The sequence below is a fragment of the Vitis vinifera genome, chromosome 3, assembly GCF_030704535.1.
Source record: "Vitis vinifera cultivar Pinot Noir 40024 chromosome 3, ASM3070453v1".
NCBI lineage: Eukaryota > Viridiplantae > Streptophyta > Magnoliopsida > Vitales > Vitaceae > Vitis > Vitis vinifera.
In genome coordinates, this window is record NC_081807.1 from 2,284,938 (window position 1) to 2,312,175 (window position 27,238).

General features: G+C 35.3%; 2 protein-coding genes and 1 pseudogene across 11 annotated transcripts; 2 read left to right on the top strand and 1 right to left on the bottom strand.

Moving 5' to 3' along the window:
• The first annotated feature begins 741 nt into the window (after positions 1-741).
• LOC100250364 (probable flavin-containing monooxygenase 1) lies at positions 742-3,215 on the top strand. The gene is made up of 5 exons (XM_002278654.5): positions 742-1,355; positions 1,530-1,767; positions 1,865-2,040; positions 2,116-2,474; positions 2,587-3,215. Exons 1-5 carry the CDS (start codon positions 918-920, stop codon positions 2,927-2,929), a joined length of 1,554 nt encoding a protein of 517 aa, XP_002278690.1. The 5' UTR covers positions 742-917; the 3' UTR covers positions 2,930-3,215.
• LOC100245240 (probable flavin-containing monooxygenase 1) lies at positions 2,965-5,936 on the top strand (annotated as a pseudogene).
• Positions 5,937-7,195: 1,259 nt separating this feature from the next.
• On the bottom strand, positions 7,196-25,980 carry LOC100267546 (protein DETOXIFICATION 45, chloroplastic). 10 transcript variants are annotated; one of them, XM_059735806.1, is made up of 16 exons: positions 25,054-25,980; positions 24,716-24,768; positions 23,926-24,596; positions 21,884-22,026; positions 20,683-20,826; positions 20,365-20,540; positions 20,015-20,150; positions 17,469-17,565; positions 17,286-17,386; positions 12,834-12,997; positions 10,879-10,950; positions 10,610-10,726; positions 10,427-10,522; positions 10,205-10,326; positions 9,266-9,323; positions 7,196-7,511 (listed from the first exon to the last, which is right to left on the bottom strand). In XM_059735806.1, exons 3-16 carry the CDS (start codon positions 24,282-24,284, stop codon positions 7,482-7,484), a joined length of 1,815 nt encoding a protein of 604 aa, XP_059591789.1. In that variant the 5' UTR covers positions 24,285-24,596; positions 24,716-24,768; positions 25,054-25,980; the 3' UTR covers positions 7,196-7,481. The 10 variants fall into 10 exon arrangements, with proteins under 10 accessions (XP_059591789.1, XP_010646306.1, XP_059591790.1 ...); XM_010648004.3 differs by lacking the exon at positions 24,716-24,768 and having other exon boundaries at positions 23,926-24,355; positions 25,678-25,980; XM_059735807.1 differs by lacking the exon at positions 24,716-24,768 and having other exon boundaries at positions 25,678-25,980.
• Between the last annotated feature and the right edge of the window lie 1,258 nt (positions 25,981-27,238).

Consider the following 27,238-nt stretch of genomic DNA (forward strand, 5'->3'; position numbering starts at 1 on the left):
GGCCCAACATCTATGATGTTTTTCTTTAAAAATGATTCAAGTGAAGTGCATAATTGTCATTAATAATTCCTTACTCTGTTTTGTGACACCTGCAATATGTTTTGTATTCTTTATTGTGCCATAACCCTATTTCATGATAGTGCACTATTACTTACTGTTAAGATACGATCTCACTTTCACTTTGCTTATTCTCATACATGATTCGTTTTATTATTTGATCATTTCATTTATATTCATTGATTTATTTATCAATTGTAACACTTGTCTCATCTTATTTAGTAAAAACTCATTTTTAAGTGACGACTCCAAGTCTTTTCTAAAAATCATTTATTTTCTTTCAATAAAATAAAAAGCAAGTTGAAGCATAGTGGTAATGCATCGTGCAAAATGCACTGCCAACAATATTATATATTAATATTTTTATTAAATAATAAGGTTATAGGGTTTTATCGTTAAAAAGATACATTATATACTACAAGTTAAAATAAAATTTTATTAACATTTAATTAGCTTTGTAATTATAAAAAATCATTATAACAAAATTGATCTTTGCACGACGGCTAACCACCTTCAGTCGGTGTTTTGGGGCCTCCTCCCCACCTCCATTCTGAGTTGAAAAAGAAGAGGCGAGTGGGCCCGTAAGCTTGACTAGCTGGTGGGTGGATTTCTAGGTTTGTCGGTCCCTTCCATACCGGTTTAAAGCTGCAAGCTATCAGCTATGTAAAACAATAAAATCAAGGGAGAATTACGTTTGAATTTCCAAAGATACTAATCTGATGGGACAAATGGAAATATATCTTATCAATTTGTTTTTGGTTAGCCACAAATATTTTACTTTTTCGGGTAAGGTCACGGCGTCTTGCCATATATACACGACACACCGGCGTGGTGGGATCGATCAATCTTAAGATCTAAGAATGGAGAGGAAGGTGGGCATCATAGGAGCGGGAATCAGCGGCCTCCTAGCCTGCAAGTATACCCTCTCCAAGGGCTACACGCCGGTCGTCTTTGAGTCCCGGAGCAGTATCGGGGGAGTATGGACCAAGACACTCGAGACTACCAAGCTACAAACACCCAAACCAATCTTCCAATTCTCTGACTTTCCATGGCCGTCTTCAGTAGTTGAAGATTTTCCTAGCCATTCCCAAGTTCTTGATTATCTTCAGTCCTATGCCCATCATTTTGGCTTGCTCCGCCACATCAAATTCAACTCTAAAGTCCTCAGCATCGCCTATGAAGGCCCACCGGAGGAGGAGATGCAGGCATGGGAGCTGTGGGGTGGCGCCGGTGATCCCTTTGGCTCTAAAGGGAAGTGGAATCTTACTGTAAACGACACACACAACCTCTCAACTGAGGTATATATATATATATATGACCATATATCATATTTTATATATATTTTAGCCTACTTTTCAGCAGATCTCTGTGATTTTAGCCCATGTTCAAGTACATGCTGAAGTGTGCTTTTCGAGTAGACCTAATAAATTGTAGTTAGTAGCCATTAATTTTTCACCCAATATGGCATTAAGGTTTGCCAAGTGGATTTTCTTATCCTCTGCATCGGACGGTTCAGCGATGTGCCCAACATCCCAGAATTTCCAGCGGGCAAAGGCCCAGAAATGTTCCATGGAAAGGTCATACATTCCATGGAGTATGCAGCCATGGATTTCGCGAGAGCAGCTGAATTCATCAAAGGGAAAAGAACAACTGTGGTTGGATTCCAGAAACATGCCCTGGACATCGCTATGGAGTGCTCAACAGCAAATGGTATGAGATAGGTTTCGGTTTCAGATATTAGTAACTTTCCTGGTCTATTTTCATACTAAACAAACAGAAATTTACAGATGGTTGAAAACTTTTGTAGGAGAGGAACATCCATGTAGAGTCTTGTACAAGACGGAGCACTGGACTGTCCCGGATTTCCAACCATGGGGGGTACATCTAGCTCTTCTGTATCTTAACCGCTTCTCGGAGCTTCTGATTCATAAGCCTGGTGAAGGGTTCCTCCTCAGCCTCCTGGCAACCATTCTTTCACCTGTGGTATAACTTGATAGAATACAAGAATTTTGTTTTCTTCAATACCTCTCCCTAATGTTTCGAATCTAATTTCTACAGAGATGGGGGTTCTCCAAGTTTGTCGAATCTTATATAAAGAGGAAACTGTCCCTTGAAAAGTTCGGGATGGTACCAAAACACAGCTTTCTCAATCAGATCAGCTCTTGTTTGATCTCAATAGTGCCAGAGGGGTTCTATGACAGAGTAGAAAAGGGAAGTATCCTTTTGAAGAAAGCTCCCAAGTTTGGCTTCTGCAAAGAAGGAATTGTGGTAGATGGCGAGAGCACACCTCTAGAGACGGATTTGGTCATATTGGCAACCGGGTTCAAAGGAGATGAGAAGCTCAAAGACATTTTTGTGTCTCCAACCTTCAGAGACTACATTGTCGGCTCTCCAACTGCATCTCTTCCACTCTACAGGTTAGTACCTTGCAACATAACTAGCTTTTGGTCAAATACATGACTGACAAATTTAGTCAATATTATGACTTACGACTTGATATGGACTTCCCCTCCGGATTTGATCAACCAGGGAATGCATTCATCCTAGAATTCCACAGCTAGCGGTGATTGGATTCTCAGAGAGTGTTTCAAATTTGTACACATCGGAGATGAGGTGCCGGTGGGTAGCAGAGCTTCTTGATGGCAGATTCAAGCTGCCAAGCATTAAGGAGATGGAGAAAGATGCAGAAAGATGGGACAAATACATGAAGCAATACTCCGGTGAATACTACAGGAGATCATGCATAGGTGCTGTTCATGTATGGTACAATGATCAACTCTGTAAGGACATGGGATGGAATCCTAAGAGAAAGAAGGGATTCATTCCTGAACTGTTCGAGCCTTATGGCCCAATGGACTACTGCCCATCCTAAAATCAAACTCCAGCTTCTTATTCTAATCCTATTCAGGAAAAATAACATGATTCCAATTCTACAAAAAGAAAGGAAGAATGGAAAGAGGTCCCATTGATGATTTGTAGAAGAACCTTTGAAGATCTCAAGTCATCCAAAAAAGTGTTGGTAAGGCAAAAGATGATTTGTGGTTTTGCCACCTTTGTATTTTCTTTTCTTTTCTGGTCTTCTTCCCCTGTTTGAATGGGTAATAAACATATTAGAATATTATTGAAGTGTGACAATAATGAAATTTATTTTATTTTATTTTATCAACAACGTTTGCAGAACAACATAGGGCATCTTATCCATTTAAATCAGGTCGCACCAAACTGAAGATCGGGACTGAGAGCAACAGCAATCTCGCTAAATGGGGACCGACAAGACAGCGAATGGTGATATGTCTACCACGTGTAGACAGCATAGAAGAGTCTATATAATATTAGTTGGACTTCAGTGGCTTTTTCCAATGGGCTGGTCCACAGTCTAGAAAGTTGTAGACTACATCAGCTCAAAAGTTCCAATAGGCATAATTACATTGGACATTATTTGCACGAATTTCATGTGACTCAGCACAGGATGGAAAGCAAATTGAGACACCTCTAAGATCTAGATGGAGAGGAAGGTGGCCATAGTGAAGCAGGCATCAGTGGCATCCTGGCCTGCAAGTGTACCCTCTCCAAGGGCTACACTCTGGTTGTCTTCGAGTCCCAAGGCAGCATTGGAGTATGGACCAAGAGCATCCAGACTACAAAGCTCCAGACACCTGAGCCAATCTCCCAATAATCGAACTTTCCATGGCCATCTTCTGTAAAAGAAGATTTTCCTGATCATGCCCAAGTTGTGGATTATATACAGTCATATGCCCACCACTTCAACTTGACCAGACACATCGAGTTCAACTCTAGAGTGGTGAGTATTGAGTTTGAAGGAGCGCCGAGGAGGAGTTGCAGGCGTGGGAGCTATGGGGTGGTAATGCAGAGCCTTTCAGTTCTAAAGGGAAGTGGAGGATCACTGTAGAGAACACCCAGAGACTCTCAACTGAGGTGTGTGTATTTTGGAGTAGAATCTAATAGTAGATTGGTGACCGGAACAATTATAACATTTTCTCATTTGTTGAACTGATGAATTTTGTGACAACCTTTTGAAAATTGGATGATTAAGTTTCTGTTTTAGGAACTGTTTTCAATGATTAATATACTAATTTAGCAAAAGTTTTTTAAAATCGTTAGAAAAGACGGTTTTTAAAAACAAAATTTTAAAATTATTTTATAAAATAAATATCAATTTAATAATTTAAAATATTTTTAATTTATTTTTTATAATTTTAAATATGTTATAAAAATCATTTTTATATATAATATTTTATTTATAACATTTTTTATATTTTTATAACTAGTTTTCAAAATAATTTTAAAAAAAAATTAAGAAGTGAAAAGAAGATATCTGTGCCAGCACACAGAGAGGACAAGGAAAAGGACAGCACAAGGTGTCCTATGCAGAGGAGAGATTCTGCAACTAATGTGTAGGACCACAAAAATTAAGAGTTTGGAAACAATTTTCCAGATTTGAAAACAATATTTTTTTTATTAAAAATAGTTTTTGAGTACCAAGGGACAAGGGCAAGGAATAGGACAAGCTGTTGAGGGAAGATTTTTAGTAAAAGTGAAGGTTTTAGGTTCACAAAAATTAAGATTTTATTTGAAAAATACTTTTTAAAATAATTTTGTAGAATAATTTTTAAAAATTATTTTATGATATTTTGTAGAATAAAAATTTATTTGAGAATTAAAATGTTTTTAATATATTTTTTATGTTTTTAAAAATGTTTTATTTTTAATTATTTCTCATATTTTTACCATTATATTTTAAAAAAACCTAAAAAAAAAGAATCAAATGGAAACAGATATTTTATACAAGACAGGTTTACCTAGTGGAGTACCCATGCAATGCAGAATGTTATACAAGACCAAGCACTGGAGTCTACCTGATTACCAACCATGGGGAATACCTCTAGTTTATCTGTATTTTAATCGCTTTTCGGAGCTTCTGGTTCACAAGCCTGGTGAAGGGTTCATTCTCAAAGAAATCAGTTCTTGTTTGATCACAACGACAGAGAGGGGTTCTATGATAGAGTTGAAAAGGGTAGTATCCTTTTGAAGAAAGCTTTTTAAGTTTAGCCTCTGCAGAGAAGGCTTGATGGTTGATGATGACTGATAAGACTGCTCCTCTGGAGACAGATTTGGTCATATTGGCTACTGGGTTCAAGGGAGATGAGAAGCTGAAGGACATGTTTGTGTCCCCTGCCTTCAAGGACTGCATCCTCGGCTCCCCAACTGCATCAGTTCCACTCTATAGGTTAGCATCTTATAGCATGTTCACACACAAAACACATTGATAGCCTCTTGTTAACCTATTTACCTAACCATTGAAGCTTTTGGGTCGAACCAAAAGCTTTAACATACACTTATACCTAAGTCTGATCTATCTTAAGGCTTAAAATGACTTAACTCGGACTTGTCTTAACTCAACACTAACTTCCCCATTTGATCAACTAGGGAATGCATTCATCCTCGAATCCCACAACTAGCGGTGATTGGATGCTCAGAGAGTATCTCAAACTTACATCAGAAATGAGGTGCCGGTGGGTAGCAGAGCTTCTTGATGGCACATTCAAGCTACCAAGCACTAAGGAGATGGAGAAAGATGCAGAAAGACGGGACAAATACATGAAGCAATACTCCGGTGGATACTACAGGAGATCATGCACAGATGCTCTTCATATATGGTACATGATCAACTCTGGAAGGACATAGGGGTGAACCCTAAGAGAAAGAAGGGATTTTTTGCTGAATTGTTCCAGCCCTATGGTCCCATGGATTACTGTCTACCTTGATGTGAGATCTATAACACCTTTGGAGTGACTAAGTGTATTTCATGTATCAACCGGACCCATCCAATTCCACTATTTCTATAGAACTTTTATATACATGAATTCTCCACATGTAGACAATAAGGAGCAAATCCAAGATGCCAGTACGCAATCTATAAAGTTGGAAGTAGATTTGGCCTAGTATTTCAACACCCCATTTGGAAAGGAGCCGAAAACAGGAGAGGTAGAGAAGGAAGCTTTATCTTTTCTTCCTCCCTCGCTTTTTTCCTCAAGGGGTCAGGTTGAAAATTCATTACATAGTTCATATTCATAAAACATACCATCATAGAACAGCCCACAATTCAAAAGTTAATCAACAAAGCACCAACAACTAGGACAATGGTCACCATCAAACTCATGCAGTATGTTATTCAATTTCATATTTGATTGGTAAACAGGAAACAATATATTATCTCATCAATTATCGTATATCATATTCAATTAAATACATTATCATATACCCTTCATATTGAACAAACATAATAATCCAAAATTGAAATGTGAGACCTATATCCCGTGAATCATAAATTTATTTTTCTCATTCATTTTCTTGATTTTTTTTAATTCTTTTATATTTACTCATTTTTTAAAAATGTATATAATTCAACCTAAAATAATAATAATATATAATATTTTTATTTAAAATAATATTTAATATATACATGAGTATTATTAACAAAGAAATAAAAAATCACCAAATTATAAATCATAAAATGATTTCCATATAAAACCAAACATAAGAAAGATTTCATATTTGTTTTAATAACTAACATTAGGATGCCATATATTTTTTATTTTAAATAAAAACTAAATATTAAAATGTAATATTTTTTCCATTTTATTTTCTATTCCTTGTGCAAGCGATATAATATCCTAATATGTCATTCCAAGAGACTATGATGAGTACGATGGAAATCATATATTATTGGAAATGATATCTTAAAATATTCTCTCTCTTCTTCTATTCTATCAAATCAATCAAACGTAGTCTAAATGTATGAATATTATAAATAGATGAAGGGATATATATAAATACATTTTGTATTGGGCTACCTAATCAAAATAGATTACACACACTTCATACATGAAAAAAGCATATAAGATATTAATTGATACAAATATTAATTTCAGGCGAGGACAAAGAGATCATGTATAGGTGCAATTCATATATTGTACAATCATCAACTGTGAAAGGAGAAGAGATGGAACCTGACAAACGAAGGATTACTGAATTGTTTGAGCCTTATGGTTCAATGGATTACTGTTATTCAAAAATTTGATGCAGCACTATGGAAGAATGAGTAAACAAATAATACTGATGGGTGAAAACTGGAAATTTTGGAGAATATAGCATCATTCCAACAACAAAAGAAGGTAATAAAACTAAAGGGATTCAGAATATTGGCAAAGAAATAAATCTATACAATTTCATGAATTAGAGACTAAAAAACTGCTTATCATCTAAGAAAAATATTCAAATACCGTTAAGTACAATCGAATCATGTCTCAGGGATATGTGTCATACACGACAGTCACTGGTTTCCTAGACTCCATCATAGACCGGTCCCATCTCAACAAGTGCAATCCAAAAATTGAATCCAGTTAGGCGGTTTTAGATCCAAAATTCATCACCTGCATATGACATCAAGAAATGAGAAACAAGGATTACGGATGAACCAATAAAACCTCATTCAGGGAACAAACACTTAACAACTCTACTTGATTGAATTTATTGCATAACTTAAACACCATGCCACTTGCTCTAGGGTATAGTTGTGGTTTACCTGCCTTTTTCTGATCAAAGAGAGATAGAAAAGGTGGGGAGGGAGGGAGGGAGGAAGAGAGAGCGAGGGAGAGGAGACAGACAGACAGATAGAACTACTGATTTAGTACCATATCTACATAGGTGCTGAAAAGAATGAAAATCTGAAACAACCATATTTCCACAAAGATATAGGACAATATACTGTTGCAGATCCTTTCTGAATTCTAAATACAAGCATTAATCAAATTTGAGACATTCTTTCTCAAATTAAATAACCCACATATTCAAACTTAAATTATACTTTCATCTTAGAACTCTAGTTTTTCTTTAGTTTTGGATTCTTGGACCCACACAGACAGGGAAAAAGAACTATGCTGTGAGTCTTCTTTAATATGCTAAGTTTCTCTTCTTGCTTGTCTATTTCTGTCATGGAATTCCTAATCAATTCTTGTTGCTAATTCTATAATTAGATTCAGCTTTGAGTATCTCGAGAAGATTATCATCAGGAAACAGGTTTAGTTTAGAATCTTTATATTATGACCCAATAAACAGCTCAACTACTTATGCATAGGAACATTTTTTGATATCCGATAATGAAATTTATTAAAGAGTGCAATAACACAACAAAGTACACCGGTGCTTATGCATGGAAACATTCCTATCATCAATTAAAAGATTCCCAGTCAGTTGCTTAGGACAAGACAGAATCACATCAAGAGCAAGACTAATTAAACTGGTAAAACAAATACAATCACATATGGAACTTTTACCACATTCCATAATAAGAAAAATAAAAATTTTCTTTAGATAAAATATTCACAAGATGAAATTTACAGGTGACGGCAACATAAAAGACACTCTGGATATCATTTAAAGGTTTTTCAAGGCCTATATTAAATGTACTTGGATACTCATGTCAGATGTGGTATGTGTCCAGATGTCAGATATGTCTATGGTCCAAGTAAAGACTTGAAGATGGGTAAATAGCCAAAAGCCTCTTCTCATTCTCCTTTTATGTCTAGGGTGAATGACGTGTTTGTGATATATGTACAGTATATTCAAAGCTCAACGATTTTGAAACATTCATGTGAATGGTATAATATTCAGTATCCTCTGGAACTTCAACAAAAAGAGAGCACAGTGCACATGCATATAAAGAAGGTTCACATGACCACTGAACCTATGTTTCAAATATTAAAATAGACATATAATCCTTATTACTAAGATGTTAAATCGGGCTGCTATAACTGAGTCTATAATACTCCTCTAATTAGGCAGTTTATATCACTAAAAGCAGTTAGACACAATGACTTAAATAAGGTTTTTGATCCTTCATGAGGTGCATTTCTCCTCAAAATGTTCTCCAGGAAAAAGGTGAAACTTGTTTCTAGAACTAATTTTCATAACCCAAAGCAAACCCTTACCATTCCCAGCATTGTAAAAGACCAACTCACTGGATAGCAAAATTTGTAGAACAGCAAAGACAAATTAATGTACCACTAAGTTGGAAACAGCTCAAATAAGACATTCAAACATTATCAGATAAAGGATATGAAGTTAAATACATGCTATCAAATTAGAAAACTCTGATCCATAAACAGAATAATGAACATTCACCAACCTCTGCCATCTGGAAGTCCTCATGCAGGAACCACCATGGACCAGTTTTCGATGCTAATCTGAAAAATAAATATAGTAGTTATTAGAATATAAAAGCATACACATGTTTGAAACAAGAAAATAAGACCATAGGTCCATAGGGTTATCATATCTACAAAAATTGGGACAACCTTATATGCAGGTTTTCAAAGTTTTGGCTGAAAGAGGGCTCTTAACACTGCTAGCACCCACACTACCTCCAAATACTCTTCCCAAGTTAACATAAGACCAAGAAATGGTATTAATTTAAAATGTCTTGCAATTTTGATATGCAGGTTTCAAAGTTTTGGTTGAGAGAGGGCTCTTAACACTGCTAGCACCCAGACTACCACCAAATACTCTTCCCAAGTTAACATAAGACCAAGAAATGGGATTAATTTAAAATGTCTTGCAATTTTGATTTTTTTTTTTTTTTTTTCTCTTTTTGTTTTTTTGTCTAAGAGTTTCTCCACACATTTCTTTAATGACTATTTCACTCGCCCTCTAAGGGAGGGAAGGTCTGGTTGTCAGTGTCGTTTGCACTTCCATCCCTTAGTTTGAGCTTGCCCATCAATTCAGAAGGTTTCCCACCTTGATAGTGCATACCTTCCAGAAAATTGTATAAAGCATCTCAAATGTGTCAACATAACACCCATATGGAATGGGTCACAAAAGAATGCACCTCTAAAGAAACCACACTTCTGAAATCATGTTTACAACAAAAATTCATTATAACACCAACCCGTACACAATTCTAACTAATCCATAAACCGATAATTTAAAATAACAGTGATTTTTATCAATTTCAAATAGCAGCATTTCCCCACTGTCAGGTTCATAAATTATATTCTATAAGAACTCCTGAATTTCTCCAATGTAAGTTTAAAGGGAGAAGAGAAGCCTATGCTGCTACAAATTTTACCTGATCACTCCTGCCACCATACGCAAGCCCATAAAGAGAGTCAAGCCCAGCCAAACTCCTTGAAGACCAAGTAGAGAAGGAACATAAAGCAAAAAGGCAGAACATATTGCCCCAATGACCATCTATTAATCACTTACAAATGTTAAAAGAAGCCATATCTGTGACTTACATCCTGGTTAACAAATCCCAGAAAAGTTCTAACTTTGACAGAGAGGAGCTTACCATAGAGCGAGCAGCATATGGGAAGTCTGATGCACCAAAATGGAGGCCATCAAAAATAAAAGCTAAAGAATTTATAGGTTGACTGGCACAGACAAACTGTGACAAATTTAGAAACATGTAAGAACTCCCAGATACAATAGAAACTAAAATTTAAAAGAAAGCAACATCAACATGCATACATACCAGTACCCCAGTCCTAACAATTCCTAACACTTCAATGTCCTTGGTGAATATGGTGGCTAAGGAACCATAAAATGCACTCAAAGCCACAGCCAAGAAAATACCAGTGAATAATCCTGTCTGGAAAACATATACAAACAGAATCAGAAAAAGCATATTCTACACATAAAGAGCCAATAAATCTGGCTCTGGATAAAGCTGGGATATTCTACCATACTTCAGGGGTGGCAGAAACTCAGGAAATAATGGAGAAACCTAGAAGAGTAACTTACCTTTAATACAAAGTAGGTAATTTCTTTCACAGCCTTGTAGTCACCTTTCGATAAAGAACTTGCAATCATGGCCTAGAAGTAAAAAAAATGCCAAAACAAAGGTGCGTATAAGCTGAACTAACTAGGAAGTATTAGTAATTAAGCAAAAAATTCTACACTTTCAGCTTGTTCAGAACATGTAGTCTTTGGACCAAGTGCACAACACAGTAGGCAATAAAAAATAAATAAAATAAAAATAAAAATAAAAATCTTCTACTGGGTAATACAATTCAATTCAGCTCAATAAAACCTTCATGCTATCTACTAGGAATCAAGGAAATGGATACTTCCCTGCCATCTTGTTTTTTTTGGTAGGTAAATATGAGTTGTATTAGAAACGCCTAGAAGCGACGAAAAGTAAACACTAAGTATACAAACAACGCCCAAGACCTCCCTGCCATTTTGTTAATAAGGCAACCTTTTTTTTTCAACACAGTACACAGAACTGAACGTGGAACCTCCTCATCCCCACCCCATTAGCCACCTGAGCTAGCCTCTCACACTCTGCCATCTAGATCTATCCCGAGCCCTATCTCCTGTCAGATCCTTTGCAATCATGATGTTTCTCAACATCCTTACTGTGGTTTTTAGCCTACCTCTTATTTCTTTTGATGCCTTCATCAAGTGTCGAATGATTTCTCCAAACTAATGTGTCCATAAATCTTCATTTCACATGAATGAACCATCTTAAAGCATGTGCTTGATATAAGTAAATTGTCTAACATTTCAAGTTATAAGATAGCATCTCCAAGCTCATACTTCTCTCCAAATCCAGAGCCCCATGGACTTCTTCTACCCTTCACTCTTTTCCTTTGGCTATTTTAAGTATTCTTGCATAAACCTTTGGCTCTGTCGGATGTCACCTGAATTAATTTTTTTTTGATAGGTATGTCACCAGAATTAATTCATTCTCATACTCTCAAATTGCCACACAATAAGTTTGTCCATTTCTACTTTAGGTGCATATTGTCAAAATATTGTATGAATGACCGAATACCTTGGCCTTGAGTTTTGTATATTATATATATAGACTTTACAAGGATGCTATACATGGAAAGCAAATAAAAGCAAATAAATTCCCTCATGATTCTAGTCCTATACATGTAAACTATAATCTGTCAAATAATATATGCTAACTGTACAGAATAATAAATGGAGAAATAAGGAAACAATTGTGGGCTAAAATAAGGAAAGAAGTGTGGACAGCAAAGTTGTCCTTTGACACATATGCAGTCATGATATTATTTGTCTCTTCTCCTAACACAGGTTTGTTTATATTATTCCTTAGCCCATCCTCTATTTCCCAAGTTACTAGAGGTTATATCCTGCATTCAGAATTTTCCTAGATTTTTGCTTATTACTAGGTTTCTAGTAGAGAAGAAAAAGGTACACTAGATGTTCCTCCAACCATTTCATCCATCAGTCCTTCCTTTTCCTGTAAGTGTTACCACATTCCAAGTTGTCAAGCTTTATTTCCTAATGAGAATTTTGTTTCATTGATTAAGGATTAAAATCATAAGCAATCAATAATCCCCCAGCCACACCTTAATGTTAAATATAGAGGAATTCCACTTAATGTTATTCTACTTGGTTGGCTTTCGATTTGTAATTCAAAAGGGGTGGATAACGTTTGAGAAAGTTTGGTTTTGGTTTCTGAAATATTTTGTACATGCTTTTATCAGTAGTTCTCCTTGTACAGTGGAGGAGTATAGTCTTACTTTGATCAGGTTTTGTACTTTGTGGTAAGGGCCTCTCATCCATCTCTTCAACTTTACTATTATAAATATATATATTTTGTTTCTGATAAAAGAAAATGTTAAGTATAGAGAAATTAAATGGGAAAATAGAGAGGCAACAAATGAAAATGATTTGTGAGAACAAATTCAAAATGTTATTCAAAAACTGAAATTTTTTACCTGAGCAGATGCAGCCAGTGCATCAGTGAGGAGCGAAACAGCCAACCATACTTGCAAGCATATTTGATGGCCGGCCATTGCTATTGGGCCTTGACGAGCCGCCACTGATGTTGCCAAGGTCATAGTTGCAAGGACAGCAAGAGTTCTCCCAAGAAGAAAACCACCTAAAGAAGCCCCAAATTTTTAAAAGAAGCAATTACAAAATCTACATACATTTATACATACATACATACATACATACATATATATATATATATAGAGAGAGAGAGAGAGAGGGAGGGAGGGAGGGAGGGAGCTGATAGCCACCAGCCAAATACGTGAAGAGAAATATAAAATCCCCTTTCTTAATACGCAAAATACTGAAGGTGCCTAAAAAAATGGAGTGCAATGCAAGTAAATAGAATGTATACAAAGTGCACCAAAGACAAACAACAGAATGTTTCTTAAATCCTACCAGGGAGGTCAACATTATCAAGAATGGTGAAAAAGTTGCAACTAGGGACCAGGCTAGTCCAGGAGTACAAAGTAACAAAAATAATTTTCTAAACCCCACAAGGTCCCCACCCTCTCAAAATAACTTCTGTTCAGCTCCTTCTGTAAAGACCACATCAAGCAAGAAGGAGTCAACTTCCAAAATTTCTTCCCTTACATCTGCAGGAACAATAATTCCTTGGCCAATCATGGGAGCACCCATGAAATACCAAATAAGAAAATACCAAATCCCACAATTATAAGCCATTTTACATCAATTCAGGATACAATTTACCAGTGCATCCTGGTTACAAAGCAAACACCAACTAACTGAAGATCATCCTTGTTTTTTAAGCTAATGCAACATAAGAACTTTCTTGCAAACTGACTTCCAAGCAAAGAAATAGACTCTACTAGGTGTCAAATGTCCCCAAACCTTCTTCCCAAGAAAGGAGCCCTCCTCCATCAAACTCAAAAAACTAATAAAAGATTTAACTGAAAACTTTCTAATCTTTTTTGAACCCCAACCTTGCTTATCTGAACAATCTGACTTCAAAACTACAAATGGATAAACCAAAGAAAATCTTGTAGTAGCCTCATCTCCCTATCTATAAAATTTCTTCAAACACAAGGGGAGGAGAGCCACTGTCTACTTCCCCCCTAAAAATCAGCCATCTGAGAACTTCTACTGAAAGTAAGGCCCAACAAAGAAGGGAAGTAATCCTCTAAGGAGCAATCTCCACACCAAGCATCAAACCAGAATTTTGTCCTAGTACCATCAACAACAATAGTGTTCATGCAGGGTATGAAATTATCCTATCCTCTTTTCACTGCTTTTAAAGGCCCATGTCAGGCCCCTCACCTTCTTTGAGATCCAACTACCTTCCACCTTTTGAATGACTCCTCCAAAATTGTCCAACTCCTCTATGTAACTTTAAAGCCACTTCCCAAGTAAAGCTTTGTTAAACTCAACTAGCCTTTTGATGCCAAAAGCCTCTCTTTCATCTAAACAAACAAGTCACCGCCTCACACAAAATCTCTAAAGTGTGGCTCCCCCCACAAGATATCACATTGAATCTTCTCCAGCCTCATCCTTACAGCTCTAGGGATCAGAAAAACGGACATAAAATAGATAGGAAGACAATAAAGAATGCCTTTAATTAAAGTGAGCAACACTCCCTCAAGAAGATGTGGACCCTTCCAATATGCTAACCTTCCACAAAATCTTTTCTCAATTGTAGCCAAAATGACACAGATTTCAATGGTGCTCCCATAGGCAAGCCTAAATAAGCGGAGGGCAACTTCGCCACCTCACAACCCAAAATAGCCACCAGCATGTCCAAGTTTGATGTCTAACTTTATGATTTAAAAACTTAAATATTGGAACACTAAGATGAAACATAAAATTGAATTCCCAATTAAGAGGATGGTGGAGATAATTACCCTGGACTTCATTGGATTTAAAGGATATAAAAGGAAACTTTAATCCAACCCAACTAAAGTAAACCACATGTGGCCTTTCTCGTGGAATTTGAATTTCCGCCGTAACCTGTCAGATTCTGAGATTGAGGACTTAGAAGGCCTCATGCGGTCTCTTGATGATTTGTATCTCTCTCCTTCGGTCCCAGATGCCAGATTATGGCCATTATCCTCTTCAGGGCTTTTTTCAGTCAAATCCTTTTTTCTAGCATTATCTCAATCTTCTGGATCTCCTCAGAACTTTCCTTCAAAGTTCGTGTGGAATTCTCAAGTTCCTTTCAAAGTGAAGTCCTTTGTCTGGTTAGTGGCACACAAGAAGGTGAATACTAATGATATGTTACAAGTGAGAAGACCCTACAAAGCCCTTAGTCCTGATATTTGTATCCTGTGCATGAAGCACGGGGAATCAGCAGATCATCTTTTTCTTCATTGTTCCTTGACGATTGGGTTGTGGCACAGGTTATTTCAGTTAGCTAAGATGGATTGGGTTCCCCCAAGGAGCATATATGACATGATGTCCATCAAATTTAAAGGCTTCGGTAATTCTAAGAGAGGGATAGTTTTGTGGCAAGCTGCGAACATAGCTCTAATTCGGGTTGTATGGTGGGAAAGAAACGCAAGGATTTTCGAGGATAAAGCAAGGAATTCAGAGTTCCTTTGGGACTCTATTGTTTTCCTTACTTCCCTTTGGGCTTTCTGTTCCAAGGCATTTAAGGGGATTCCCCTTAATGTGATTCAACTGGATTGGATAGCGGTGTGTACTCCATAGCGATTGGTCCTTAGTGGGAGTTCGTTTATTTTATGTGTATTTTCTTGTAATTTAGTTGTCTTTGGTGGGAGGATTTCTCATCCTTCTTCTTGTACTTATTTTTTATATTAATATATCTTTGTGGCATTTCCAATCAAAAAAAAAAAAAAAAAAAAGTAAACCACAACAATTAGAACTAGAAAGGACCAATTGTTGGATTGGGTCATTTTAGCTCCTTGCCTAGTTCGGTACTCTTATTGGACCATTTATGCAAATAAACCGTATTGAGGCATCCGATCCATCCAAACCTCAAATAAGTTTCATTGGATTGCATCAACCACTAATCCTCTACAATGTGTAATATTTAACAAGTTATTCACAAATTTTAACATGGTACTTATTAGAGTGCATGATATACATCAAGGACTCAAATCTTACAAGTTTAAATTAAAAAATAAATAAAAATAAAAATGGTTGTTCAACATGGTATTAAAGTCTTGGTTGAAGATTTATTGAAGAACCGAGGAGAACAAAGCACACAAGAGGATTGCAAAAGGAATTTTAGTTGAATGGAGAGTTAATTATTCTCTCATCGAAGTTTGATATAAGAAGCATGTTTTTGTTATTCAGAATAAGCGTAGTTTCTCCTAATCACTTATTACATCTTGCAAGGTGGGAACTATGAAGTGTCTGAATGGTTTAAATCCATAGCACAAAAGAGATCGTGGCGTACGACAAGAGATACATGAATGGAATCATGGCGTATAAGAAAACCTTACCATAGAGTAAAGATTTGGTTCAAACAAGTTTCCTAAAAATGTGTGTTATACAAGGATGAAATATTGATTCGATTGAATTTGATTCAAAGTGGAAATTGTTGGAAAGTGTCTCAAATTCCTAATTGGTATATATTTCTTTTTTGTAAAGAATATTGTGTAGTATATTTTCTATATTGACATGTGATTGTAATATTAGAGTTCCTTATGGAATCAAGAAAGTTATTAAGAACATCTCTATAAATATTCTAGGTCATGAGGGAAAAGATTATGACATAGAGGTAGAGTGGAAGACACCCAGTGGAGTGAGAGTGCTCTTGGTTAGAGATGTAGATATAAGAAGTGGGGATACATGGAATGTTTTAGGAGTTACATAGTTATATTTGATTTCTATGCTTTGTAATATTCTCTATAATATAGTGGAATGATCTCTCTCATCCGTGAATGTAGGCATGATTAGTCGAACCACATTAAAACCCTATATACCTTTGTGTGTGATTGACTTGATCTATGTGTTCTTGCGTTAACATGTTTGCACCCTACAAGCTTAACGTGTACTTTTGTGTGTTATGACTTGATGTATGTGTTCTTGCATTGACATCTTTACATCCTACAAGCTTTAGAAAAAATTGGTTGTTCAACAGTACTTGCTACCAAGTGTTTAAAATCTGAGTCTGAAGTGCAAAACATAATAAAAAATAAAAATAAGGAGAAAAAAGAAAAGCACAAATTAGAGAGTAACAGGGGCTCCAGAAAAACCAAAAAACTAAACTTAGGACTGATGGGTTACTCCATGGACAATTCAATAAAATGACGCAAGGGCATAATGGATACAACCAATCAAATATTATATCATAGAAATCAGTAAAAAATGATTGTTAAGAAACTCTAGTCATGCCTCATTTTTTCCAAACAAACATATCCACATGCAAAAATTAAATAAAATGAAAACAAAACAGAATACAAGAGAACGCTCACCAGATTTGATATAGTCACCAAATTGCAGTGTTCCCATCTTTGGGGGCAACAATACAGCTCTCTTATTAAGGTGCCAAATCATTAAAAAGGTGACAATGTATCTGAAACATAAAGATCTACCATGACTATTATTAAACAAATCAAGCAAGAGAAGAGGAAGAAAGTTATGCAGAAACAACATACTGAGACACAACAGTGGAAATGGCAGCTCCAGTAACACCCAATTGAAAATAATACATAAGTATGGGGAACAAAAAGACAGCTGCAAAATTACCAACACCTGCATATGGAACAACTATCAAACATTAGGAAGACTAGTACCAAAAATGAAAAAGTTGTCAAGGCTTACAGTTAATTGTTTCAAAAGAGAGAAGAAAGTAAATGGCCAAAATGATAAGAGAAGGTCCTATAGATCCTGGAACAAAATTAGAAGAGAAGGTATAAATCCAGGCAAAAGAAACCCCACGAATTATATAGCAATAGCAATAGCAATTGTTTTAAAAGATTCTTCAAAGACTATTTTCTTGCCTGTTCCAAATATCGGAGTACCCAAATCACCATTGCCTCATTCTTTTCTTCAATACCAAAATAGATTTCTTTCATTTTTTACATGTGAACATATAGATTTAATACATTACCCAATCACAGGACCAGACACAATAAGGAATCAAACAGACTGATATGCCAAGTTCATTTTCATATCAGAAAGAGATCAACTTGGTTTTCCTTAAAACGTTAACAGAAGCAGACATATTCTTGCACCTAAGACCAGGCACCATAACACCATGATAAAAACTTCATCACTCAAACCAAAAGCAATTGGATGAGAAAAAAGATAGAAAACCATTTTGTTGTTTTCAACCACTTCTGTAACCCATATGCTATTGGTTTAGGTATGGTTAAGTCATAAGTGATGTTTGTCTAACATGTCAACCCATTCCAATTTTAGATTGGATAGGATAGATCTCTAGACACAACTAAAATTAAGGGGTTCTGACTTGTTTTGCAGTTGAATAATTCTTTATCAGTATTACTTGTGAAACATTTATAAAGTTAGTTTCCCTTCAGACAGGTAGTAAATAAATCATGTACGAACCAATGCATGCAGTTTGCATCACAAGGTGACAGATGAACCTGACATTTAATCATATGATAGCACCTGATAACCATACCAATTCCACATAACATTGAAATGACCACTATCAAGTTATGATCATATTGTTTTTTTTTTTTATAGATAAACACACAAGGATATATTAGATAAAGGGTGCTTGAAAGGCGACCCAGAGCATACAGGGAGTATACAATTGCCGCCTAAAAATAGAAAAACAAAAGGGAAAAACCCTCACCAGCCCTCAACAAGAACCCAACTAATCCACAAAGTTAAGGGGCCTGCAACTATAGAAGATTTAGCCCAAGAAAAGAGATTACAAATAAAGGAAATTTTCAATCTTTGAACCACCAGGACCTCATTATAAAAAACTATCCTATTTCTTTTCTTCCAAACCGTCCAAAATAAGCAAAGAGGAGCTGCCCACCAAACCTTTCTATGCTTCTTGTCCTTAAATGTAATATGCCAACCTAAAAGCGTGTTTCTAGCCATGAGCGGAAGGACCCAATTAACACCAAATAGAGAAAACACGAGATCCCACAAAATCTTCGCCTTAGAGCAATGAATAAGTATGTGGTTTATCGTCTCCTCTTCAACACAACACAAGGAACATCTGTTAGCTAAATACCAGCCCCTCCTCTTGAGCTGGTCTTGAGTAAGAAGCTTCCCCCATGAAGCTTCCCAAGCAAAACAACCCACCTTTGTAGGAACATACGGACACCAAATAATCTTCCATGGAAACAAGACTGCACTGCTATGATCAAGAGAGTTGTAAAGGGACATTACAGTGAAAATTTCATTTTTCGTCTCTTTCCACACCATCCTATCCTCCACATCAGCATTCAGCCTCTTTCCCTGAATGGTCGAAAGGAATCTCTCCACCTCCTCCATCTCCCAATCATTGAAAGGTCTAAGAAAGCGAGGAGTCCACCCTCCTTCTTCCCCCGTTGAATCCCAACAGTCCGCTACCCACGCGTCTTTAGAAACCGCTAGATCATACAAGGAGGGAAAGGCCTCACAAAGGGAAATGTTCCCGCACCAAATATCTTTCCAAAACCTCACCCTTTTGCCATTCCCCACGGAGAAAGAAACATTGTTGAGCAACAACAACCCTTCCTTACTGATTTCCTTCCAAAGCCCCACCCCATAGCCCTCCCTAACCCCTCGGGTACTCCACCCGCCTCTTTCAATCCCAAATTTCGTACTAATAATAAGCTTCCAATAGGAGTCCCTTTCAACCGCAAAACGCCAACTCCATTTGCACAAGAGGGCCCTATGATCATATTGTTAACCCCCACAACAGGGAAATCCATCCCCCCAGAAATGCAGCAATAATGATTAATAGATGACGGCTAACTAAGTAATTCAGTATTTCCGCCATGATTTCTGGGTAAGTTTGTTTAATTTTTGTTCTCCCTTAATCAAGAATGAGAGAAACTAACATTATGAACTGTATCAAAATTTATTAAACTAAGAAGTGAAGCAAACGCAACAGAAATCTTGTGAGACATGAAATTATCTACATTTCATAATCTCTATAGGTAAAACAGATGTCCAATGAAATCAGACAATTTCCATACATTACACTCTATGTTCAACAGGTAGACTAAAGACTTGCCTAGACATAAGACCGGGGTCTTTGTATCCTTAAAACCACGTAAAATGCCTTGAAGAGCCAAAGAAACAACAACTGCAGGAGCTCCAAGGGCTCTGAGTGAAAGAAATCTACGTGCTGGAGCATGCATGGATGAAGCCTGTTAAGAAATGAACTTCATGAAAATGTCTTTACTGTAACCAGCAATAAATGGACATGGGGAAAAGGAAAAATAAAATGGGCAATACAATTGGAAATGGAACAAACTGGATGTATAGAATTTTACTACAAATAAATTGGTATTCTAATAATTGCAAGACATATTCTAATAATTGCAAGGCAAATGTGCTACACCAACAGAGAATAAACCCTACCAATGGTATGCCCATCAAGTTAAGGAACCATCCTGATCCAAAATACAAGGCAAAAGCCTCAAAGATGCCAATACCAACAGCTAAAAGTAAAGCCGTAGAAACAGATGATAGCTGCATTCTTTCAGTTACTCCAACAAAAGGAGTTCCATTTGTACTTTCTTCTTGATAAAACTCTTCTGCATACCAATCAGTCAAAATTTAGAAATGCAAGTAAAAGCATTTGAGCCAACTCCATTAGCTTGTGCCACAAACTCAGAATCAAATGCCTACACAACATTCACTTAAGATCATCAAGGAAGCAACATTTATTTACATCACCTGAGGCTGAATTGTTGATAGCATTCTTTGAGATGTCTTCAGCCACAAACGAAGTGGAAATACTCAGGAGAGGAATGTTAAATAGCTTTGATATAATGTTGAATATTGATATGGAAACACCAGCAGAAGCCAACTCCACAGGGCCTACAAACACAAATTACAAATTTATTTCAAATAAAAGGCTTAACTTTGGCAAAGGAAAAGACCATGACCCTCATTTTTGCCATAGGCTTCTGCTTCTATTACATATGCTCATCTCAAGAAACATAATGACAAATCCATGATGCTTCCATCTCAGTAATCTGATAGTTAATTCAAATGACATTCACTTAATCTAATTAGGAAAAATCACATTCACTACATTAACATATACAGATGCAGCCTATTTCACATGAAAGTCGTAACTTTTCATATTTTAAAATTGACAAGAGAAAAAAAAAATCCTTGAATCTATGATTCAACCATGTAAGACTGTAATCACTCATTCATACACAAAGCCTTCAATGGCATGTAATGTGCAAGATACTAGAAAAAATTCAAGATTGCAAATCCAATGAAGACCATGTAAGATTGTAAATATCATTCATACACAGTCTTCAATGACATGTAATGTGCAAAGTAATGAAAAAAAATTAAGATTGCAAATCTAATGAAGGGAAAGAAATTAAAAAGTAATTAAAGAACAAACTAACACAATCAAGAGAGAAGCAGAAAGAAATTATGGTACTGATAATACACCTTTAAATTAGAGACATTAAAAAAGCAATTATAGAACAAACTAACACAATCAAGAGAGAAGCAGAAAGAAATTATGGGACTAATATACTCCACCTTTAAATTTCTAATCAAATGACAATAATCAGAAAGTCAATTCTTAGTTGTTAACATCAAAGAAACATTCACACAATGAATTTGGTCCAATCTCTTAACATCAAATAACACAAAACTAAAGGAATCCAATATCTCCATATCAAAAACATTTCACATAAACAAATTAAAAAATGAAAACCAAGAACAAAATAAAAAATAAAATAAAATATAAAATAAAAATAATAAAGAGAAACCAGAAATCTATCAAAGGACTCAAACCATACAGTATCAGAGTGATGTCAGGAGGATTTAAAAAAAAAAAATTAAAAAGCTTATCCAGAACCGTTACAAAACCAAGGTGTGGGTAATAAACACTATATAATGAACTAACCCAATCTACCAATATAAGCTGTCTCCATCAGTTGTGCCAAAGGATCAAGAGCCTGTCCAGCCATTGCAGGCAAAGAAAGCATAATGAGCTCACGTTTGACTCCCAAAGAACGTGATAAAGTTGCAGTAATCCCTTTCAATTCACTGCAAACAAAAGAAACTAGCAGATAAGAATTATTATCTAAACCAAAGAGGAGACAATTTGTAAAACAAAACACAATAGCAAACTCCACAGGATGGAAAACAAAGCTCTTAAGACTCTTTACAGGTAGGAAACCTCAAACCTACAAAGAATTAGCCTGTTAAATTGTTGGTACACTCTAAGACCTATTTGATATTTACTAAGTTTGCAACATTGGTATGTTTCTAGAATGTAATGGAATCTGTTTAGTGTATTTTCCTCTGGGATCTTCTATAAAGTTACTTCTTTGTTGATTGACAATTTATGGTGTAAAAGTTACTAAGAGGCACATGCTAGCCAGTTTTATAAACATTTTTGTGTTCCTTAACCTGTCGACTCACACATGAGTGACCAAGGACATCCATAGAAGCAGGTTGAAGAATGTTCCCCACGTCTGCATGCAGGTTTTCCTGTATTTACAAACAAGGCTATCCTGATGAACAGGAAAACCAAACTAATAAAATAATTAGTTACACACATACACACACACAGGCCCTTCTTCACTTTTGAAATACTTATTGAAATATAATAGCTAATTTCTCCCGTTAGTAATAGCTTACAACACAAAATCTAAATCTCTAAGTACAAATAAGTTGACTCAACATTTTTTTTTTTTTTTCATGTTAGCCCATTGAAAGGTGTTGAAGGGGTTCAATCCAAGTACAAACACATATTCCAGAAACTCCAAAGGAGCCAGCAAAAGAGCAAACAAGAAAATGCCACCTACAACTCAAATTATCAGAAACCTCCACCACACAAATATACATATATTAGTTGTTCCCACCTAGCCCTATCTCTATGCACCAGAGAACGTTGTGAGAGGCTGCATTCCAAGGATGTGGTAGCCCAATGGGCTATCACATGAAAACTCAAAGAAACCATAATGGTCCAAAACCCAAATTCCGGGAAACCCAGAACTCAACCCTTGTCTCTAGGTCAAAGGTTTGACCCTAAGGGTTAATCCTAATTCAAGCTGGCAATCAACCTGAACACCCTGAATTTTTATTTTTTTTCAAAATAAATTGCAGTTTAAATTTAAATAAAATTTCTCCGAACTAAGAATTCATTTCACTAACTTATAAATATCATTAAAGTCCAATTTGAGAAAAATCAACAAAGTCTCTATCCCAAGTCTAGAACAGATGTTCCTACAACTAGTTCATAACCATCCAAAATAAATTCAAATTACATAAAATTGAAATTAATTAACTAAATGGTACAAGTCCAAAAATTAAACAAAACAAATAAATTTTAAAAATTCTAGGCAGCTCCTGAATTTCCTGGGGCATTCTAGAACCCTCCCCGGTATATATATATAAGTTGTTCCCACCGAGCCCAATCTCCATGCACCAGAGAACACTGTGAGAGGCTGCATTCCAAGGATGTGGTAGGCCAATGGGCTACCACATGAAAACCTAGAGAAAATGTGATGGTCCAAACCAGCCCATTAAAACATCTTGCCTAAACTTATAAACCTAATCTTAATATCATCCATTTTTAGAAAAAAGAAATCCCCCCAATGCATTTACTTACACCTTCTAAACATGGATCCTGCAAACTATAAATGAGTTTACTACAGGGAAAAGGGACAAGAATGAGAGCTACTCCAATATTTGCAGGTTGGTATAAAGTCAATTTCAATAAAGACTCACTGATAGGTATATTAATATGTCTATTTTGTGTTTAGCAGAAATAAAAAATATTAAAATCATACTAGGAATTGCATAAAGATGATAAAAGAAATTAGAGAATGAAAGGTTTTAGGGAAACAAAAATGCAGGCCTTTAATGAAATGCATATAAAAATCAACAACTAAAAAATATTATTTACAAAATGCCACATAAAGTGGATCCTGGCCTTACCGGACTTCACTTGATTTGCCAATATCATTCCCCTTTTCCACAACAATGTTCTCTTCCACCTCTGAAGAATCCACACCACAATCCGATCCAAGGTGATTATTGAACACAGGAAAGACATGTTTCCTACGGCATGTCACCAATGGAGAGAATGGCCTTAGAAGGTCTAGAGATTGATGATGACATCTAGTAACATCTTCATATCTTAACCCTTTGCTTTTAATAAGTGCAAATGCATTGTGTTCTCCACTTGGCTGTACCACAACAGAGGACCCTGTAATCTTCTTTATCACACCCCCTCCACTCCCCGTACTTGTCAATCCAGTAGCAAGAACACCACCATTCAGTTGCATAACCGCCATGTCAGTGATTTATAGTTCTAGTCCACATTCAAAATCCAATGATATCACTAGGCACATGCAAAGGACATATCCTGAACACATTCAAATAATATAGATCAATAAAGAAATCAATTTGAAAATAAAACATCACAGTTTAGTAACATAAGCTGAAAATTAAAAAAAAAAAATTATAAAATTAACAGTTATCTCAATTATTTTCAGAGGAACAAAATGAGATAAATAATTGCATTAACAATCCACGGTTATGGACTCAATTCCAAACATTAGAATGGAATTGAACATGAATATCAGCAACTTGTTTCCTCAGCTTCTCTGCAACCAAAGAGTAAAAAGGAAAATAAAAAAGCGGAATGATAGAGAATCAATCTAATAATCACCAGTAATCTCAATTATGGCAATTTACACAATAATAAAACAGGACACAAAATTACATGAATGATCCCCAGTTTATAGAACTGATTCCACATACAACTGGGAACTGAACCTTCAAAATTAGAAAACAAAAAATCATCTGCTTGATCACAGTAAAATTTGTTCTTTTTTTCATACTGTTTCTCCACAAGCATATAGAGAAATAAGAAAAGAAAAAAGTGAAGAAGATCAACAGTAATCCCAGCTAAAGCAAGTTCAAAACTTAAAATGAATAATAAAATTGCATTCACAATCCACATTTCCTAGACTCAATTCCAAATTTCCCAGTATGGAAGGGAATTCAACCTTCAAAATTGATCACTACAAACTTCAAAAAGAAAGGGTAACAAAAAATTACTTCTAAAACAGGATTTTCCAAAGTTTCTTTTTGTAGTTCCTTTTCTGCTACAAGCAAACAGAGGAAGAAGAAAAGAAAAGTTAAAAATAAAAAATAAAAATAAATAAAAAAGGACAGTGAAGCAAAGAACAGAGTTAAAAATCAGAGGTAATCTTAATTACAGGATTTTTCACAACAATAAACGAGATACAAATGGCAACAACTATCCACAGTTCATAGAAACGATTCCACATATATACACCGAAACTAAACCTGAATTTCAGGTTCAAAATTGAAAAACTGGAAAACAAATAAACACTCTGCTTGACTGCTAGAAACCGCAGACAAAGAAATGAATAAAAACAACAAGATCAAACGTCCGAAACAGGATATTCAGAGTTTCCTCCTCTCGTAGGTCCTTTTTCCCTATGTTTCCCAGCAACCAAACCAAACAGAGGAATAAGTATAAAAACAAGGAAAAAAAAGAAACAGAAAGAAGCGAGGATGACAGAGAAGCCACAGAAGAAAGTACAAAAGGGGGAAATTACCAGTATTCTAAGTTACGTCAATCACAACCATAAAGCGAGCCACATATTGGCATTAACAGTTTATAGAATCGATTCTAGGTATAGAAGGGAGTTTTACCTTAGTGATCGCAACGAAAAAGTTGAAAAATAAATAAATAATAAATAAATAAATACAGGATATTCAGTGTTTTCTCTTTTACAGTTCCTTTTTTCCTAAAGTTTGCCGGCAACCAAACAGACCAAAAAGAAGAGCAAAAGAACTGAATACAGAAAAGAACGAAAATCAAGCCTTTATGTGAAAATGTGGAGAGAGAGAACGAGAAATGGAACTGAAACAGACTCCTCACTCCACGACGGTACGGGCGAAGAGTTCCTTCTCGGAACTGTCGATTCGATCGCGGTTTGTGCGACCGCGTAGTTGTGAAGCCGTTAAGAACCGGTTCGAGTCGGTACCATTTTTTGTCCTGCCCCGACGAACCGGTCCACGTCGGATATCCCAAAGAGAATATGGGCCCAGATGAATGATACGTATCAAGTTTGATTTAGTCCTCGAGTTTATTTCTTTTGCGCATTCTGGTTTGATTTTTTTTTAAAATTATTTAATTATATATTTTTTTTCCTATGTGTTCGTCAATGCCTTGGAATTCTAGATAATAATTTTCAAAATAAAAATAAAATTTTATTCGAAAATCAAAATATTAGAATATAAACAAAAAAAATTCAAATTTATTTTAAAAATATTATTGTTTTAGGACAAAATTTATAGAAGAAAATATTTTTAAATAAAAAATTTATCCTTTCTAATTTTGTAAAAATATGTTTTTAGAAAATAATTTCGAATGCGTATGAAAATGATTTTAAAAAAACCTTTTTAATATTTTTAATAATTGAATAATAAAAAATTTTAGATATAAAAACGCTTCATAAAATGACTATCAAACGGGTTTTTTTATTGAAAGTTCTATGGTATCGGCCCATTTGTGGGTATGGTATGGAAAAGGAGAATTTTGTAACATAACATTATCTTAATAATAATAATAATAATGTAATAAGGTTTCTGTCATTTGGGATAATGATTTTGCAGCGAGACAACTCAGTTTGTAGGTCCATGCTAGCCAACTACGTTCCAAATTTTCAGTAAGTCATTCGATGATTCCGAAAAATAACTTCTATAAAAGGAATAAAATGTGACAGCCTACCAAAAAATAGACACGTGATTTCGTAATCTTATTTGCTTATTCTTACCCTCCCATTTTTACACTTTGATTTTTTTTTTTTAATATTTATTTATGCTTAGTAGACCTTTGAAAACAATTCTTAAAAATAAAAAATAAAACACACTTTTAAATTGTTTCTAAAAATAAAATTTTATTTTAAAAAACAGTTTTTCCCGGGAAAATATTATACAATTACTCATAATGAGTAGCTTTATAAAATGTTCTGTAAATTTTCAATTGTTATTTAAAACACTGATAAAAAATAAAATAAAATATGCACTCCTAACAGATTTTCAAAAAACTATTTTTTTTATAAAAATTCACCGAAGGAAAGAAAAAAAAGCAGTTAACATGTTTGATTTCACCGTGAAAAATAAGAAAGAAAATAAAATATAATTAAAATTGATTAAAATTTTATACATTTTAAAATTATTTAATTAAATCAAATAAATAAAATAAATT

Excerpts from the sequence above, each read along its gene's own strand:
- LOC100250364 (XM_002278654.5), top strand. The coding sequence starts at position 918 with ATGGAGAGGAAGGTGGGCATCATAGGAGCGGGAATCAGCGGCCTCCTA. Across the intron at positions 1,768-1,864 it reads GGAGTGCTCAACAGCAAATG|GAGAGGAACATCCATGTAGA; the intron begins GTATGAGATAGG and ends AAACTTTTGTAG. Across the intron at positions 2,041-2,115 it reads CAACCATTCTTTCACCTGTG|AGATGGGGGTTCTCCAAGTT; the intron begins GTATAACTTGAT and ends TAATTTCTACAG.
- LOC100267546 (XM_010648004.3), bottom strand. The coding sequence starts at position 24,284 with ATGGCGGTTATGCAACTGAATGGTGGTGTTCTTGCTACTGGATTGACA. Across the intron at positions 20,541-20,682 it reads TATCAACAATTCAGCCTCAG|AAGAGTTTTATCAAGAAGAA; the intron begins GTGATGTAAATA and ends ATTGGTATGCAG. Across the intron at positions 10,951-12,833 it reads CACTGGCTGCATCTGCTCAG|GCCATGATTGCAAGTTCTTT; the intron begins GTAAAAAATTTC and ends TTTTACTTCTAG.